Consider the following 19,837-nt stretch of genomic DNA (forward strand, 5'->3'; position numbering starts at 1 on the left):
ATTACAAATATTACAATAGTTTTATGATTCATTTGAAAATTAAAATGGAAAAATATTTTTGAAACAGCCTTACTGGCATTACGTACGGTGGAGGATGTATGATGCTATGGGCTGGGCGTTTTTTTTTTTTTTTTTATGTGCATGGAATCACAAAACATAAGGCTTTAAATATAAATCTAGTGGACTTGAAATTAGTCTTAATTGAATAATACAACAGGCTAATGATCCAAAACACATAAATAATTGATACCAATTATTTACCAGATACAAAATTTGTGTTGTTCCTAAGGGCATCCCTGCACTGAGGCCTGAATCCTGTAGAAAACCTGCAAGAGAAGATGCTTTTGGAGAATACTAAGTGCTATGAATGAGTTATACGGCACCAATAACAACGTCACACTGATTAAGTTTCAAAAGAAATCTTAAAATATTAATGATGAAGTGTTCCTACAAAGAATTGTACTGTTGGATAATTTTTATATACACCTTAACAGTGGTACGGGTACCTTTAAATCTGTTTGGAAATGTTTAAATATAGGTAATGTGTTAATTTACGTAAGTTGCTCTGTTGTTATTTCCTGTATCAGAGCTGCAAAATGCATCAGTAGAGATATAATAAATTATCTGTGGACCCACAATACAAGAACAGCAAATGTTCCAAACAGAGATAGTAATCAGTATTTAATTGAACTTTATAGAGGTGAAGATACAATTCTATCCACCCAAAATATGCTACAGCTTATCAGTATTACCTGAATATAAAATTGCAATTAATTATACTAAAATCAGATTGAAATAAATTTTTCAAATCACATTTTGTATCATAAAACCAAGTAACGATATCAATGTTTTTTTTATGAATGGATAAATGATGCAGAGACATTAGCAAGGAAAATTACAATGCATTAAAACACACTTCTGCTGATAGAATCTACATACAGTTAAAAGCTTCCTTTCAGCACATGTTGAGAGCACCAGAATGTACTTAATGTGACAAATCACTAACAATCCCTGTGCATGGGCTCTCTTTCACGCATATCATTAAATTATAGGGAAGGAAGGAAACCTGGTTCCACACCTTTGCTGTGAAAACACTTCAATTCCTGAGAGAAAATCTACAAGTCATCAAACCAAAATGGAAAAATATAGCAAAGAACACACTAAGAAAATTGCAGCATCAGCTTTATTCTTGCACACCTTAAAATACATAAAAATAAAAAACCTCTGAAGCACTGGGGGTTCTTAAGATTGAGTTAAAAATAACTGACTCAAAATTCGCCTGACTTTAAGTCTTTCTCAGCAAAAACAAAGTGCATTTTATAATCTTTATATCCAAATAAAGCTAACTCTTGGGAGATTCCATCAAGTATCAGACCAGCTGCTATTGTTTAAGACATAATCAGGGTAAAACTGTGAAAACGGAGGGATTTTTCTTCCTCACCAGTACTATTTAATATATACATTAAATAAACCTTTTAGAAATATATATCATGAATAAGGCTAAGCATATGTGGAAACTCTACATCCACTTGTGGAAGTTACATAGGCAAAGATGCACAGAGCTGAAATAAAATACAGCAAATTTACACAGGATTTAGAAAAGAATCCTGCTGGGGTTTTCTGTCTTTTCAGAAACACAAACTTCAACTATTTAGTTGAACTATTTAGTAACTTTTTGTCAAGTTGAAGATTTTCCTTTTTCTGCAAAGTAATTTTAAAACAAAATCCAATAGTTGTATATTTCTTGCCAGGAATGATCCTTCTATGTTTAGCTCTATCTACCTTCTAATCACAAACCAGTTTGCCAAATAATCCTTACAACATGCAGCAGTTACCACCATGTTTCTCAACAGGAATGGTGGGTTTAGGGAGTAAGGAGGCCAAAAAGGCCCAAAAAATCGGACTCAAACCACTTTCCTCAGCATTTGCTCTTCCCCTACATGTTGTAGGGGGAAAGTGACTCACCTTTCTATTGCCAGTATGCCCCAGGTTAGTCATCAGCATGTGACTGAATAAATGACAATGTAGTGTGAAGAACAGGCCATTTACAAACTACAGACTAACCATAAAATATAACCTTTAATTGCTTTCTCTCTGCAGTGGTGTTCCTTATATCCCCTCCTCCAAAGACTTAATGTTTTATAGATGTTTTATAGAGTGGAATTGGAACCTAATTCCACTTATTGAATTAAATTGAATATTCATACAATTAACTTGGACAGAGCTTGGTTGTACTTGTGCACAATGTCACTTCTAAAAGGCTCCACTTGTACAGGACTTTATTTTGTGGTGTCAGAGAATTGCCCAGTCAAAGTAAAAACTTGTTTTCAATTGAGAAATCTGTAACGACTTAATGACTGGTTATTTAAACATGTTCTTCGTCTAAAGTAGCTCTGTTTTTTAATGTTTAGAGTTTTAGTTTCCTGATATATAAAGTAGACATTCATTCGAGCTGCATTTACCTTATTTTGGATAGGATGAAATAAAAACACCGTCATGTTTAGTCTGTACAAGTGTAGTTCAGAATGACTAAAACTCTTTGCTTTTACTCGGTGAAAAGTATACGTTTTAAAGGCACTGTAATGCTAAACTTTCTCATTCTCTTGTCATATTGTAACTTTAATGAGCAAATTTATGGTAGAAGAAGGCTACGATCTGGGAGAAAGCGGTTGACGTGCTACAAAGATCTCTGGGGAGATTGTTGCGTTCGTTCCAGCAAACTGGACGACGAGTGCGCGGGCCCACTCCCCTGGATATCTCCCAGCACTGGAACAAGACGATAAATGGTCTGAGATACGCTGGTCATTATGCATTATTATTCATAAAAAAAAAAAAGGTGTGTTGTCATTGGCAGTGTCTATCAGGGGCTGCTTAGAGAGGAAAGTGAGTGAAAGTGAATAACTGGTCGTTACAGATTGCACAATTACATGTAGCTTCTAGAAGCTGATTCTTTTATTTCTGCAAGTAGAAATGGTTATACTGTAATTTAGAGCAGATGGCACTCACTGACAGTATAGATGAGGTGATTTTTTTACATTCCTCACATGTTGAAGGAAACTTTCATGTATAAAATAAAACTATCAGAGCCAACTGAGTTTATTACCCTGTACAGTCAGTAGAGTGTTTGTAGATCTTCTTTAAGGAATGGTAAGAAAACTACTGTTCCTGTCAGAACTCCCTGTAACAACTTAACCCACAAAGATTACTGCAAAGCTAATCTTACATTGCTCCGGCTAATTGCTCCGTTCATGGTCTGATGTCACATTGCATTACCTAATGATATCCATGGGGCTGAGAATGGAGTCCAGAGAGCTACTTCAGCCAATGCTGACTTGGGTGGCTGTTTATGTCGAGCCGGTGCATTCCCCTTTCACCAGGCAACCAAACTGTTTACAAGCAGCTACTCGCACAAAAGCTCAGTGCAGGCTGATTGCTCAACTAATTGATCCCCACCAGAGATCACAGAGCTGTGCCTGTCAAGAAAGAGAAACTCCCCACCACCACCATGACATCAGCCCCCGCTTCACAGCGGGACTCAGCCTTCAAGTCAGCGGCGAGACGAATTCGCATACCGAGGGAAGCTGTTTACAAAAAGACCAGAGGCACACTGTCACGAGCAAAAGGCATGGCACACATTTTCTATCTATTAATCATCAAGTGAGAGGTCTGCAATTAGACTTAAAGGGTTGCGGGCATTAAGTCATCTTTATTAGACCTCACAGTAAGAGTCTTACAAACATCAGCTTGTAAATGGCAATTGCAGCAAAACGCTTGATTATTCCAGCACAGGAACTTCCTGGAAACACTTCAGTCATCTTTTATCAGCAAGAAACAGTGGTGTTAACACCATATTTATACACAGTCTACTTGTAAAATGCTTCATCTAAATGAATCTAAATGTAAAAAAAACTTTTGTTCTCCTTCCAAGAAAGTATGGAAATACATTTTGTTTAATTATGGTTGAAAGCAAAGAAAATGTTTCATATTATATTTTTCACAATTTCTCTTTTTCAAATTGAGTTTTAGGAATTTCACTATTTTCAAATTGAATTTTACATATCACAATCTTTTCACTTTAAGCGCAATAGAAAAGCTAGGTGTTGCTGACTTCAATACCAGAGGAAAGCCTACCTCAGAAGCAAAGAGAGATGCAATTCAGAAAAGTCAATCTGATAAAGAAAGATTTCAAAAAATAGCATTTGAAAAGAAAATGTAATAATTAGAAGACAAAAATCAGAAATCAAAAAAGCATTTTTTTATTCCCATATACAAAGCATGTTTCTTTTTTATTTCTATTTTTTTGAATTTCCATTATAAAAATATGTTTTTTGCTTCAAACAATAATTGTGTACTCCTTTATCCTTCCTGGTATCTGTTAAAAGTCATGCTCTCTCTTGCAGCTTGAATGAGAAGCAAATATTGTAACTATATTTTCCCTTAAAGCACTTCTTACACCTCTGAGTGGATTCATTAAGGACCTCAAATATATAGCACTTACTTGTAGTGCATTCACTGATCAGAAAAATTGTGTTTAGGAATCTCAGGCTGGCTGGTCACTGGTTGTGGACAACTGATGTCTCGGTGCATCTCTGTGTCCAACTGTAATGCTAATGCCGCATTGTCTCACTGTGTACCAACGATATGTCTTTGGGTTGATGCTATGCCTGAACTTGTCTGGTTTTAATCAAGTACTTATTCAGGATTTGGCGAGTATACTATGTTATTTTCACATAGGCTCCCTCAGAACCAGAACACAGCAGATCTAACATAAACCCAATCAGTTAGAATGTGGTGGCTTCCTGGGTGGCCATTGTGATGCGGCCTGAAGGCAAATTATCTGTCTCACATGTGTCCTGGAGGAATTAACTCCTTACTGGGTTAAAACAGACATTCTTACAAGTCGTCCTTGTTGAATTATGTTGTAAATATATCTGCTCCTGATATGCATTTAAAATACAGCAGCAAATTATTAAGAATGCTCTTTAATTTCAAGGGCCACACAGACGTTCGTATTACTAGAGTTGTAGATTACAGTAATTGTTGATGTTGCCTTAGGCTCTCACAGAAAAATAGAGTGTACACTTCCTCTTAATGCTTTAACACAGAATGAAGTATGTAACCTGTTAAACTCATTTACTCCAAAGCGATGCAAGCTTTATTTCCAACTGCATGCATGCTGACTTGGTGACAACATCAATGCCTTTCATTAGAGTTGGTGACGTATTCATTCATGGTCGCTTTCATTTCTGACCTGCTGCTATAGTATAGCTGCTTCAGTATATTTAATCTGTGATGACAAAAAAATAAAAGAAAGAATGCACATAGAAAAAATGTGAGCCATGCTGTTACAGTAAGTGATTTCAGTGTGTATTTTCACATTGAATGCTATCGTGGTATTTTAACCTGTCCAAATGATCATGTTTTGCACATTTTCAGTCACAATAGGTTCTTAAGTCAAAGATGCTGCCAGAATATGTTTGTGTAAAGTTCGATTCCCATGAATATAGAAAGTCCCTGAAGGGTAGACGTGGTGGCTTCATGAAAATTGTTGCAGGCTGCTGCCGAAGCATCAAACAATCAGACCAATCAATGAATGAGTCATCAGACATTAAAGTTGCCATGTGCCTAACAGACACACTCTTGAGTTCAGTACTTGTGTGGTTAGGGTCTGCATGAGCCTGAGTGGTCGTAGTGAGCAGCTGCTCAACATGTGGGGTAAAGTCTTTACAGTTAGCTGATGTTGGCACCACTGATATTTTGAGGCATGTTGTGAAGGTTCTGGCCACCTCAAATTAACCCATGGATATGGTCTAATTGTCGTATTGAGAACAAAGCATCACAAAACCACCTGACATCTGCTCAGGTCATCGGGTCATAAGAATCACACGCTTTACAAGATGAATTGGAATGCCCTTACATAACTATTGGCTTACAAAACCTGGCCTCATGCATTACCACAAAGAGACCAGTAACAGATTTGTCAAACGCTAGTGCTACATCTACGAGACATCATGCCATTTTTAAAGTTAGAGCCTATTGCTCATATTCTTGCAGTTGTAATTATGATCATACCCATTACTAGTCTGGAACTGATCAAATTACATTCAAAGTGAGCCATCTACACATTTAACGCTACAGGAGAGAGAAGTTGATCTTTAAATAAAACAGCCTGCTTTAGATTTTATTTATTTGATTATTGCATTACTAGATAATAAATAGACATTGACCAAGACGTTTTCTTTAGGACGTGCATAACAATGAAATATGCATAATAGGACTAAAGTAATATCAAACTGTCACATGGAAATAAAATGCAGTCCTCTTCAAACCTCAGTAACAATACAATCCTCTTTTCCCCCTTATTTGGGCAACAGGGCAATAAAATGCAGCCTGCAACAGCAGCCTTTTGATAAGGTAAGTAGGCTATGTAAACTAAAGTATGCCAGGATAATTTAATTACAGTGCACCCACCAGTTTGTTCTCCCTGCCTGGCACAGTGCCGTGTGGAAACGTGTGTCACATTCTATCATGTAAATCTTTGTTGATAGAAATGTTTAAATGTATTGTTTAAAGTAGTGCCCACCTTCCATAATACGCTTTCAGTCAATGTTAGCTGCGAATCGTGACGTTTCAGGTATGCGCCAGGCATGACAGGTGGGACGTGTTTACTGAATGTAGACCATTGATGGATGTTTAAGGAGAGGCCATCATGTCATCCTGCAGTGATTTATGTAGAATTTGCAAGCCAAACCTGCGCATAAAACGCATTTTGAGTAACACAAAGTTGATTTTTGAACATCGCCAACCCTCTACGGAAAACACTTGGTGAGTCCTCCAGCGTAGCTATGTTTGTGTCATGTTCGGATTAATGTGTCTAACCCACATGCAGAACACTCGGAGGCAGATGAAAAAGTTCAAAAATTTATTAATAATAAATGTACAAAGTATGTTCAGATCCAAGAGGGGGCTTGACTGGTCACAAGTGGGTTCACTGCTGAGGAGGACAGAGAGATTAGTGGAGGTCCAGGTCTTTTGCAAGTTGTGAGTGTTCACAGGGGCGCAACTACATATTTTTGAGGTGGATGCGAAAATACAAAATCGGCGCCCCCCCCCTACAGTAACCAATGTCATTGATCGTTTTATGCTGTTAAATATAGAAAATGACAACTAGAAAAAATTATATTCTAGAGGGGTACTTTGACGCCCCCTCGAGTGCAGCGCCCCTATGCGTTGCATGCACTGCATACCCGGTTTTTGCGTCACTGAGTGTTCAGATCTGTACCTGTTCGGAAATGGAGCAGAGCTGCATAGGGGGGGAACCTTGACGGTTCAGAGGTTGTCGGCAGGCTGAGGGCAGAGGCGGAGGCAGAGCTTACTGAGTGCAGGCAGATCACTGATTGAGTTTTCCTTCCAGTAATCTTCTGAGAGCGGGCAGGCAGATACTTGACTGAAGCTGCTCTCCAGAGTCCTACTAAGAACGTGCAGACAGATCACCGGCAGAGAAACTCTCCTGAGTTTCAGGTATTCAGGCAGGATCAACCTGGGAGGCAGAGAGGAGGAAAAACTGGATCAGGTTTGGTTCACAGAAAGTCAGAGTTCACAGACAGGCAGGTTGGCTCAGGCTTGCTAACCGTTACTGGCAAACACTCTGGCACTGGAGTGAAGCCCTCCGCCTCCTTAAGTACGGATCTCCTGATGAGCAGATGAGAGACAGGTGGTGCGGTTTGCTCATGCTCCCGGAGATCTCGTGCGCCCTCTGGTGGAGAAAGTGGACAAACCTCCAGATCCCAACAGTTTGTAAGGCTACGGCACAGCCCTTTTGAATGTCGTCATTTCTACATGTCCCGTCCCAAAAAACACTGCTGGTATGTCATTGGTCTGACTCATTGGTTGTTACGAAACGGACCTATTAACGGGACACTTTCAAGATTGATTTGTAGTCAGAATGAAAACTTTGATCTCGCGACAATCTTGCAGTGCAAGTTTATCTTTAGTTTGCTTTGAAAAAGGACCAGATCAGTGAAGGAAAGAGTGTCCAAAGTAAGCAGGTTCCACAGCTTCCTTTGTCAATATGGAATGAATGTTTTATCAATAAAGTTTGTACCACTTGGAGGCACTCAAAGATCATTTAAATCTAATTTTTTAATGATGAAATTAACCTTTAGTATAAAGAAATAACATTAAATGTAATGATTTCAGTATACAAAGTAGCATACCCTGTCATGACACATACAAATAATAAACTCCACCCCATTTATCTCAGTATAAATTACCTTTTTGATATTAGAGCAATTCAAAAGTGACAACTAGGACTGTCTACGACAAAGTCATCTTTGCTCACTTTTGCTTTCTCAAAGCACAGGCATGCATGACTCAAATGGAAACAATGTGGCCGCAGCTTTAGATTAAAATGATAGCAAACATTTCAGCCAACTATTTTATGAGAAAAAAAAGGAATTATTCTTATTGATGAGAGGAATTCCACTTGTCAAGAGCACTCCTCTCATCAAAAAAGCAGGAAAAGTCCTCCCAGTTGTTAGAATCTCTGTATTTTTGGCTTGATTGAAAAGAAGCTGGAAGCATTACTTATTGGCTGGATGTTTTCATAGTTTACATAGTTCTGTGACGCTACAGCTGGAGGTCAGGAGGCCCTCGCACAAAACATTATCTATGATAACAGAGAGATACAGATCTCTCTGTTTTGCTACAGTTGGTTTTTCTTCCAGTGTTTACATTTTCTTTTGAAATCATCAAAAGTGCTCCGGAAACCTGTAAAGTGAGTCATCATCTGGAAAAGTTGTTACCCAAGCCCTTTGTTGCCTTTGCCCTCATGAAAATCCCAGCTGCTGCACTGATGTCTGATCGAAATGTTTACAGTTGGGCGAGACGTGCTTTAGATGGCAGAGGGCCCTCCAGCTAGTTAGGGCCACGAATCTTAACCTTTAACCGTAAGAAGAAAAAGAAAGACTTGACGGCTTTCTGACAGAACTGGCTGTTTTTGTTAAAGCCATAAAGATCCGTCTGTTATATTTTGAGAGCCTTGATAAAACAAACTTACATTTGGAGTGATTTGCATTCCTAGATTTAACTTAAGCTTTTTCCCATTATTATTAGTAGTTGTTGCAGATTGTTTTTTTTTGTTAATAAATGCCCACCAACATATTCAGACTGTCTGTAATAAATTATATCTGTCAGAGATAAATAAGAACTTTACAGTCATTACATTCATAAATAGTTCAATATGAAAAACTCACACAAAAAAAAGACAATTAGGAGAAATTTATTGCTACAATTACTTGGTCTTTTGCGCTCAGACCTCAGCAGAAAATATAGCGCTGAATTTTGATAGATATGCATGAACAGGAGCAAAGAATAGGGCTGTTTCCCCCCCAGGCCTGAAACTGGTGGTGGAGTGGCGATAAAGGAAGTTGGTCAGTCTGTAGACTGCTGTATAGCGAGATGGTCTGCTGAGCTTTATTTATGGGGAGATCCAGAGAACTGCGTGAGCTGATAGTAGAGCTTCACTCAGGGACCTGGAAGATGGAAGTCCAGTTGGATAATACAGGTTGAGAGACCCTGTCCATGATGAGCAAGCATGAAGCGACAGTGGAGAGGAAAAACTCCCCGTTGGGAAAAAAACTCTGGCAGAACCAGGCTCAACATGGCCGCCTTCTGTCGGACCGGTTGAAATGGGATGCGGAATGCAGTAACAGTTCGGGACGAATGTAAATCTGATGAAGCTTAGCTACGATGGTGGAGGAGGGGCTGGAGGTGGGTTGAAACAGGGTCATCTGAATGAAGTCACACGGTGCAACCACCACCTGCGCACAGGAGCAGACAAGTTGCAGATCGGAGGCCTTTTAAGATGAGCTTTGGATGCAGATTGGCTTTCGTGGAGGTGTGGTTCAAAGCTGATTGGCTGTGTCGTAGGTGGATGTGGAAGGCCATAAGTTTCTTCAGTTGAACTTCCGCCTAAGCTCCATTTTGTGCAGAATATTTAATTTTAAGCTTCGTCATTATTTAAAAAAAAAAAATCAAAACAACTGATAATCCTATCATCTGAATTCTAAACAATGATTTCTTTTTTCTGTTAAAATGTCTGGGCTGTCCTCCAAATGTCTCAGAGGCCTCTGTTGGTGATCTCTATTTACTCTTAAGGTGACTTTTAATAAATAAGCAAATGAGGGAGTTATCGCTTGAAATGAGCTGAGCGGCAGAAGGCTGCAGATTTGCTGGAGAGTTTGCAGGCAATAATAATAATATTTTTTATTTGGAATACATTTTCATATTTTATATTACATTTTTAATGATTGTTCAAGAACAAAAGGTCAGGCCAAGCTTGTAAAGAAGGGTAACATTAAAGTTACACAAGCTAAATATGTTCTTATAATAAATTCTCAGACATCAGGCATTTTCAGAATATTGGGATCTGTCTAATAACTGAAAATCATTTTAGATCATTGACTTTGAGTAGAGTTTTTGCTTCACAGTATTTATTATTAGGGTCTAAAGGAAGCCTTTTTTGGTTATTATTGGTGGAAAAAGTTGCCTTGTCATTGTGGCTTAGTCTGGCTTGCTAATTTTGAAAGAATATTTTTTAACCTTAATGGTTTTTCACATTGTATTAAGAAACAAACAAATGTATTTATTCTAAGGTTTTATGTAGCTGTGACTTAATTAACCTTGCAGCTCTCACTGTAATTAACACAGCACATCTTTCCTTTCAACATCGAGAAACTAAAGATTCTGCCCATTTTTCTTGCACTAGTTCAGTCATATATCTTTGCTTTTACTCAGTGAAAAAAAAAACAACCTTAAAATAACAAGAGAAAAAGCACTTAATGGATTGTGATCAACTTTTAGATGAAAATATCACCCACATATAGGGAGCAGGTGTTATGTAAGCCCCATAACGGTGTTTGATCCCAGTACAGCTTACAGTGAATCCAGTGTCTGCCCGGATCACCAACACAGCTGTTGTCATGAGAATATAATACTTAAATCTATTAGTGCCTTTTACATTTCAGGCTGAGACGAGACACAAATCCTGTTTGATTTGGTACGTGTCATCAGCTGCTGATATAAATGACTGGATGGGATGATAAGAATTTAAGTGGAGATTAGAAAAAAAAAATAACTTAACTGCAATTAAGAAATTCCATGTCTACAGAAGAAATGTTTTCCTATGGGATCTGTTTGATGAAACGCCTAAAAACACTGACCAAGACCAAGTATCAACAGAGAATATCATCATCAAACCTCAGATTGTTCCTAAAATGCATCCTCCTGCACAGAACCGGTGAGCAGCCGCCTCCAGCAGGCTGTGGGATGAGTTGCTCTTTCTATACAATGCCTGATAAATGGCACTTGAACATAAATAGACTGGAACAGCGTAGCTCTAAGTAGGCTCTTGAAATCATAATGGACACAGAGCCAGGAAACACATTTTGCCTATGAGGATGTCAAATCACAGCATGCAGATATTTTACTGTCAGATTTTACAATAGACTCAGATCAATGCAGTCCAATTCTAATATAATGTTGCATTACAAATACAGGGCATCTGCTGTACTATCAAAGGGTTTTATTTTGATTTTAGGCAACAAATATAAAGTAGTAAAGGACTATCAAAGAAAGTCAAAGAAAAAAAAACTGAATTTTCCCAAAATATTCACAAATAAAATACTGAAAAGATAGAAATGCAGTCAGTTTCTTTCCCTCGTGTAGCTCTTATTGAAATCCAGAGCTTTAGACTCTGTTCAGAAATCCTCTAAGTAGTAAAGAGGCTCTAACTGAGCCTCAGATTGAGCTGTATAAATGTTTAAAGCAAAAATAACACTGTGTAACATTTGACCTGAGTATTAGCTTAATTAATTATTATTTATTAAATTATTAACAGGTCAGTATGCAGCACTTGGTGTCTATTAATGCCCCGTAATGGTTGTTCTTCTCAAAAACAGATCCATCTCTGAATGAGTCTTGTGATCCAAAACTTCCTCTTTACAGTAAAGCAGTCTTTGCTCCCTGGGAGCTAACTGAGCTAAAAGTTGTTGCAAGGCAACAACACAGATATGATGTATTTTTGGTGCTCTGGTTTAGGATTTCGTGTAAAAGGGGTAATGCAGCCTTTCCTTCGTTAGTAACTGCATGACCTGTCAGTGTGCTGGCCCAAATCGGTCTGCCGTCAGATTCCAACACAACAAGGAAGACTGTGCATACAGCCAAAGTTATGATGGAGGCCGATTCACAGCACAAAGCTTAATCTGGTGAAAGGTTTGTGGCAAGATTTGGAAAAAAAGATCTTCAGGCTCTTCATAGAAATGTTGCATCAAAACAAACTAAGAATGAGCTAATTGGCGAAGGAAACTGGGAAAAAAAACAATCTTGATCTGGAAAACTAGTAGACATAAAGAGGGACTGAATACAGACGCCCACTACTTTTTATTTTACATTATGTTATATTGGTCGATTAAATACCTCTAAACGTTGGGTTCCCAAAGAGTGGATTGTGAGACACCAAGTTAGGGGCCCCAGAATGGTTTTCACAATCATTGTGATGTGATTACTGAAGTACATGGAGGGCCAAAATATAGCAATAAAACACATACTGTATATGGTAATGTCAAAAAAAATAAATAAATGCATGATCAAATATGTAGAGGCAACAAAGCAAGCAAAAAGCATATTTCAATGAAATAGAAAATAAAACTATACAAATATTTTTTGTTGTTTATTTTATGGTGTCACAGAATTTAAAATTGGCATCAATATTTTTTTTGTTCTACCCTTTAAAATTGCTCATTTACTCAGTTCAAATCTACAAAAACATCCTGAAAATACAGAGAGCCAACAGCTCAGAAATCTTAATGACTGTTAGAATGAAGGGAATGTCACTACTCTTCGGTTAGGTCTGGATTCTGTTTTGTGAAGCAAGTTTTTCTGCATCATGAAGCATCATTGCAGTGAATGTCTTGGTGGTTTCTTTCAGTATTCCATTTACCTATTTACAAAAAGATCAGAGAGATCCCTGTTGAGTTTTTCCTCACACTTGCTCACTTAAATTGAGATAACATCTGGGATAAGAAAGCAGCAAACACTAAAGGGGGGGTTGTGTGTGCAGGAGAGAGTTCTTCAAAGCTGGTAAAGAGCATGTTGGATCAGCTTCAGGGAGGGAAGTGTGGGAGATAAGCCAATGACAGCTGCCTAACACCTCTGCGGTTAGTCTGAGTGTGTGTGTGTGTCTGGGCCTTCAAGTCAGAGGGAGGGTTTCTGAATCCCAACCACCTGCCAGCCCTGGTCTCTCATGGCAGGTGTTAGCCGATTTCTACACGATTCAGACCTCTGATAAGTACAGAGCATATGTGACATTCTTATCGCCTGCATCTCTTTGTAATAACATTAGAGTAGATGCACTGATGGAGAGATTACCTAAATGTGAGGTAACATTTGGGGGTTGGGGGGCTGCTCATTGGAATGCTTTGTATTGCAGTCAAATGATTGAAACGGATTTTACACAGAAAGTTAAGATATGTGTTAAACTAAAACCAGGATATGACAGGCTTAAAGGAATAGTACACCCAAAACATGATTAGCCTTCATTTTCTACTCACCCCCATGCTGAACAACACTCTGGAGTACTTTTTTGATATCTCAAATGCATCTGGAGATCTGGGAGGCTTCTTGCTGTCTGCTGACATTCAAATAATGGAGGTCTATGGTGCCCGAGACAGAAAGGTCCATAAAAGTCCACAAAAAACGTTTCAATATTCCTCCATACTGCTCGTCCAATGTATTCCAAGTGTCCTGAGTGGGTAGCATCCAGAATTAACTCGAAACGAAGTCATTTAGAATGTTTTAGAGCATAAACAGTAGTGTGTAGGATTTCCTGAAAGCGCGCACATGCGCGTTCACGACGCTACGGAAGCCGGCAGACCAAACCAGATGAAAGTGCGCATTCAGCGTCTGCTCTGCCAATAATGCAAGCGTAGAAGAAGAAATGTGCTGTTTACCTGTGCAAAGAAAGAAACAACGAAAGAAAAATGTCTGAGGACTTCAGTGTTGAGGAAGAGCATGAGTTCTTTGCCGAGCTGAATGCGCTGGTTTGGTCTGCCGGCTTCCGTAGCGTCGTGAACGCGCATGTGCGCGCTTTCAGGAAATCCTATACACTACTGTTTATGCTCTAAAAACATTCTAAATGACTTCGTTTCGAGTAAATTCCGGATGCTACCCACTCAGGACACTTGGAATACATTGGACGAGCAGTATGGAGGAATATTGAAACGTTTTTTGTGGACTTTTATGGACCTTTCTGTCTCAGTCACCATAGACCTCCATTATTTGAATGTCAGCAGACAGCAAGAAGCCTCCCAGATCTCCAGATGCATTTGAGATATCAAAAAAGTACTCCAGAGTGTTGTTCAGCATGGGGGTGAGTAGAAAATGAAGGCTAATCATGTTTTGGGTGTACTATTCCTTTAAGAACGGGCTAAGAAATGCCAACTAAGAAGTGATAATAAAAAATAAAAAAATAACCTAGATGCTTATTTTATTATTGCAGCAGAAATAAAGGACTGCCTGAAGCGCTCTGTTCTACATAGAGCAGAGATTTACGCTATATTTATGCTATATTTACATCAAAACTTTCTGCCTTGTGTTTCAATAGCATAGGAAATTACACTGAACGTTAAAGGGTGAGAATTGGCAAGAATTTGGCAGTACTATACGGACATGTATTATAATACATACATATGTCACTATCTGATTTGACCTTATATATCACCATAAATTAACAAAGGCATTACATTGCAATTTGTTTAATAATATAAACTTGTAAAACCTCATGAGATCTTGGTATTTGCTGTGGCGGGTGCACAGCAGCTGACTGTTAGACTCCTGGGCGGTGTGCTGCCATCGGGTAGGTGGGGGTTTAAGAGTTATTTAAAAGTAAGACAATGTCAGTATGTTTGGCTGCATTATTTTATTTTATTCTTTTACTTCTAAGATCCATTAGGCTGCAAATCAATCCCAATGTTGTTTAATGAAATATTACAATATTTGACAGAATCTTTTCTTTTATACTCTTATTTAGTACATAAATGTCTCTGCAGGATCCTCTCCCCAGCCATCTGATCCTGCAGCATATTCTTTTTTTACCTATGGCAGAATGAGAATAGAAAACTGCTAAAAGCTCCTTATGTGTGCAACTGGTATGACATGAATACAGGTGTGGCTTATGTGATCTATCTGCACCAGTTGATATTCACCTACCATAACATGTTGAAGGCTTGGAGTAGCATGCTGAGGGATTGCCTTCGAGTCAATGAGTTGATGCAATCAACTGGTTTTCTTAGATAGAAAATCAATTTGACTTTTCTTAGATAGAAATCAAATTGACTGTATGATCTGGCTGAATTGTAAAGTTCATTGAGATGAAATGTGTTGTGAATTGGTGCTATATAGATAAACTGAATCGAACTGAATTGAGTACATTAGCTGCCATTGCAGTGTAGCAGGACAGAATTCCCCATTAAGTCATTAATGCTCGTAGTCTGTGAACCAAAATTTCTTCCTCAGGTCGAGTCCTCCTTAAATTTGACTTTCAGATTATGACATTGATGTATGAAATGAGTGTACAAAAAATTCATCCTTCATCTCTTTTTGGTGTAGATATGTGTACCTAAAGGTATAGAGGAGATCTTTTATGAGCACTTTCAGGCGTATACCTGTGGTGAGCTACGGTCATTGAAGCTCACCTTTCTCACCATGGTCGGGGGTCGTAAGAGAAAAAGTGTCTATCAAGTGCATGAGAAGAAAAGAAAGGCCTCAGGAGAGGCAGATATATGATAGAATGCTTTGTGCAGAGAGCATTATGGGATTTGCTGTCACACCGGACACATGTTCGCACACAGTACGCTGTATGAGCTGTATGAGCAACTTTTAAACTGAGTTTGCACGAGGAGAAATGGGCTCATGCATGCTCTCACATGCACATTGTTTTTCAAAGTGGAGAGGGCGGGTGTTTTAACAAATTCGTGAAAATCCTCCACAATACCTTTAAGAAAAGGTCTTTTAAACAGACAATCTTCTCTACAGCTTTAACGTTTATTTTCTATTTGATATTTTAAACACATGCATAAAATGTAAAGTACTATGAATAGGGGTTCTAATTTCTGAAATCCAAAAAGTCACTTGCGTTACCTTTTATATTTTTCTGAGGTTCCAATAAGATGTGGGAGTCCCTTTGTGCAACAAATGCAAACTAATGTAAATTTTTCTGTCTCTTTCTTTCCACCCAGCGTGCCACTGCAACCTGCATGCCCGTCGGTGCCGCTTCAACATGGAGCTGTACAAGCTGTCCGGCCGCAGGAGTGGCGGGGTCTGTCTCAACTGTCGTCACAACACAGCAGGGCGCCACTGTCACTACTGCAAGGAGGGCTACTACAGGGACATGACCAAGTCCATTTCTCACCGCAGAGCTTGCAAAGGTAACGGATGTTTGGTATTAGCACCTTTGATAACTGACACAATACACTCAATGTACAGCTAAAGGTTCAATCTAAACTGATGACACTGTTGGCTCTTTTTAAAGTGTAACCATGAGGACTTGGAAGAATAAAATGGTACAATATTCTTAATCAATGTTGAGTCTGACGATGTAAGTCTGGTGAAGAATAAAACACGAGTGTTTTAGACCTGATCAAAACAGAAACTGGCCTAGATCTAATTTAGACTAAAGCCAGAGCTCATAACCCTACCAAGGATATATTGCTCATATTTAAACATAGCAGATCTATCTGGTCTGAGCCTAGATATTTGAAAACAACCACAGACAGCATGTAAATCATAAAAAACTGCAAAAGCCCAAAAAGAAACCATAACTTTATATAAAAATCTACACATATTTCTTAATTTAAGAGGGTAAAATTAGCTGACTAGAAGTAAATAAATATTTGGATTCAACTTTTAGATGGAAGCAGCACATTTTAATCTGACTTTTATATCACTAGAGATAAAGTTAAGTCTTTCTCAGTAAAACAAAAAGTTCTGTTTATTAGGAATCATAATGTTGAAATAGAACTAGCTACTATACCATCAACATCTCTTTGAATTGTTCATAACATGTAGATGGAACAGTGCTTATATTATATAAGAGCAGATAAGGGCAGGACTTTAATGTTTCCATCAATTTATCTTTACCCACTTATCTTAAGAGTTTTAGAGTAGTTAAGATTTTCTATGATTTAAACTTTTCTTATTTATTATCTTTTACTTTCTTTATCAATATATCTCCACGTCTTTACAATATTTTTTGTATCTCAGGCTAAAAGATAAAGTTGTGAACATCAAGGACAGTTGGAATCTATTGACCAGGCAGAATAAGCTTCTGGCACATTATTAAATGAGATGTGAAATATCATTTTCCAGGAAATATGGCACCCCGAGCTGTCCTTTGCAGAGACCTTGCCCTCAGTGATGGTGCAATTAGAGTTAATATTCAATATAATGTGCAGCATTGGTTTTTTTACATCAGCATAAAGAAAAATTAGGGTAGGGGTGTTTTGTTCCTTCCTGGAAAGAATTACCAAAATCTTGTGTTGTGAACAAAAAACTTTGATTCATGCATTTTGTAGTAACCTTGATGTAATACTGCACTCTTAGTGATCAAAGGTGGAATGGGATGTTTTTTAATGTTCTCAAAATAAAACAAAAAAAAATATTCTGTAAAACAAATATTTCTCCAGGTCAAACAGATCACACAAGCTAAAAGAAACTTTAAAAATGTAAAGTGACCTAACTGCAATAATGAATTTAAAGCTATTTTTTTTTTTTCATATAGCTTAGACTAGTGCTTAGTTTAGGGAAAAGATAAAAACAAACCGCAGAGACTGTTTGGGTAGAAATCTTTAGGACAGAGCAGACCCAGGCGCTCTTTAGCCATGGTGTCAGCGAACTGACCCATGCAATTCCTAAACTATTTGAGGCCCTCCATGAATGCCTCACGAAACAAGCATAACAAACAGGCCAGAGGTGGTTGCCGATCCATTGAGCAGAAACGCCTCGCTAGACGGCATTCTCCTCCGTTCACTCAGCAATTACACACACGTGAGTACTGGGGAAAAAAAACAAAACACACACACAGGTGTGGACACACGCGCAAGGTTTGAGGCACAGCTGGCAGGAATTAAAATGTGGGGAGACAAAGCTGAGCTCCTTCTGTGTGGAAGGACCTCTGGGAGTAAAGAAGGTCCTGTGCAAACAAACTGCTGCCAATCAGTCTCTCTTGTTAGAATCTAACCAGCAAAATATCAAAGTGATGCACTGCTTACCCATGTGTTCAGCCGAAACCAAAAGTAAAACACTATGGATGTTTAATAGTTTGCATAAGTATTGATTCCCTTAAACTTATTTAGACTTTGTGTAATCCAGTCAAGTATTTGATTTGTTTTACCGGCATTATAAATCAATCTTCTTCGTCTTAATCAAGCACGATCTCTAATTAGACTCATGCTCCATTTACATTACCCTTTTAATACCGTGCTGAGATCAGCCAGAATACGGTAACCAAGATAAATGTTGAGTGTAAATGGTGCTAATATCGAACCAGACCTTGCCAGACACATCGAACCTCGTTAAACTGGTACTAGTTCATCAGTAGGGCTCGGCGCGGTTCGGTTTTGGCTCAGTTCTCAAATAGCAAAGAGCTCATCTGCAGACTCCATCATCTCCTGGCAGTAATCACGACACTTTAGACATTTATAAAAATACTAGTTTCCCTACCATCCCACATGATATTCAGGGATTATTCTGCTTAGCAGTGTGAGCCTTAACGTCTGTCGTTGTTTCCTTCGCCTGTAAACCCTGATTAGACTATGGTTTGTCATATCCACTTCCCAATAATCTGACTCTGTCAAGTAAATTCATCAAAGGCTGCCTTCTTCATCTGACTCTCAGTAAATGACAAAATTTCACAACGATAACAGAACATAACTTCATGAAATTTACGGGCACCGCCATGGTGGTTTGCTTGTTTACCTCTAGAGAGCAGTAGTACCATAGATCCCCACTAGGAGGCGGGGAACCATGCTAGTGCGATGTGTAAATGGTCATAAGGAACCGAGCGGCACAGTTATCTGAGCCTAGCTTGGCACGGACCGGTTTTCAGAGGGTGGTGGAAATGGGACTTTAAAAGAGTTTTTTCACCAAAAACTTTAATTCAGTCTGAGTTTCAGCTACTTTGCAAGGAGCGCGGGAAATAAAAGCTTCCGTCTCTACATGTCCAAAACAGGTTTAGAAATATCCCAAAAAACATTGTGGATTAAAAATAGCTAAACTGTTCCATAAAGTTTTTCATAAAAAATGTAAACAATAATGAAGTTTTTTATTAATTAGGTGAACAAAAACAAGGCATAAAACTTTCCTTTAGCTGCCAGTTTTAATGTAATTTAATTTTCAATCTCTTACTTCGCCACATGCATTTGAGCTTTTTGCCGATTTAAACAGCTCTGTACATTGCATTGTTAAGCCACATTAACCGCCAGGCTATGATTGGCTGTTACGGGAGTTTTAGGATGCCAGGCCACTGGCGCCCCTGTCTTTGGTTCACCGCTGGCCGCCGGAACAGCAACGTGATATTTCCTGCAGCACGCCGCAACAGTTTGCTTTGAATTCTGCCTTCATAAGAGAGAAATGAAGCCACGCATAGCAGAAAGCTCAGATACCTTTACCAAAGTTAGAGATCAGAGTCCAGCAGAGCACTATGTTCAGCCATGCTGATGTTTTGCAGGAGCTTGATAGATTATCTGCACTTAGCAGGTTCCCTCTGCCAGCCTAAACATTT

General features: G+C 38.6%; 1 protein-coding gene across 1 annotated transcript in view; it reads left to right on the top strand.

The window, feature by feature from the left end:
- LOC107094642 (netrin-1) overlaps positions 1-19,837 on the top strand; it is a 69,532-nt gene that overhangs the window by 22,385 nt on the left and 27,310 nt on the right. The window contains exon 3 of the mRNA XM_015390392.1: positions 16,296-16,484. Coding sequence (XP_015245878.1) covers positions 16,296-16,484 — 189 coding nt within the window. The remainder of the gene's footprint in view (positions 1-16,295; positions 16,485-19,837) is intronic.

This window comes from Cyprinodon variegatus, unplaced genomic scaffold, assembly GCF_000732505.1.
Source record: "Cyprinodon variegatus isolate N-32 unplaced genomic scaffold, C_variegatus-1.0 Scaffold495, whole genome shotgun sequence".
NCBI lineage: Eukaryota > Metazoa > Chordata > Actinopteri > Cyprinodontiformes > Cyprinodontidae > Cyprinodon > Cyprinodon variegatus.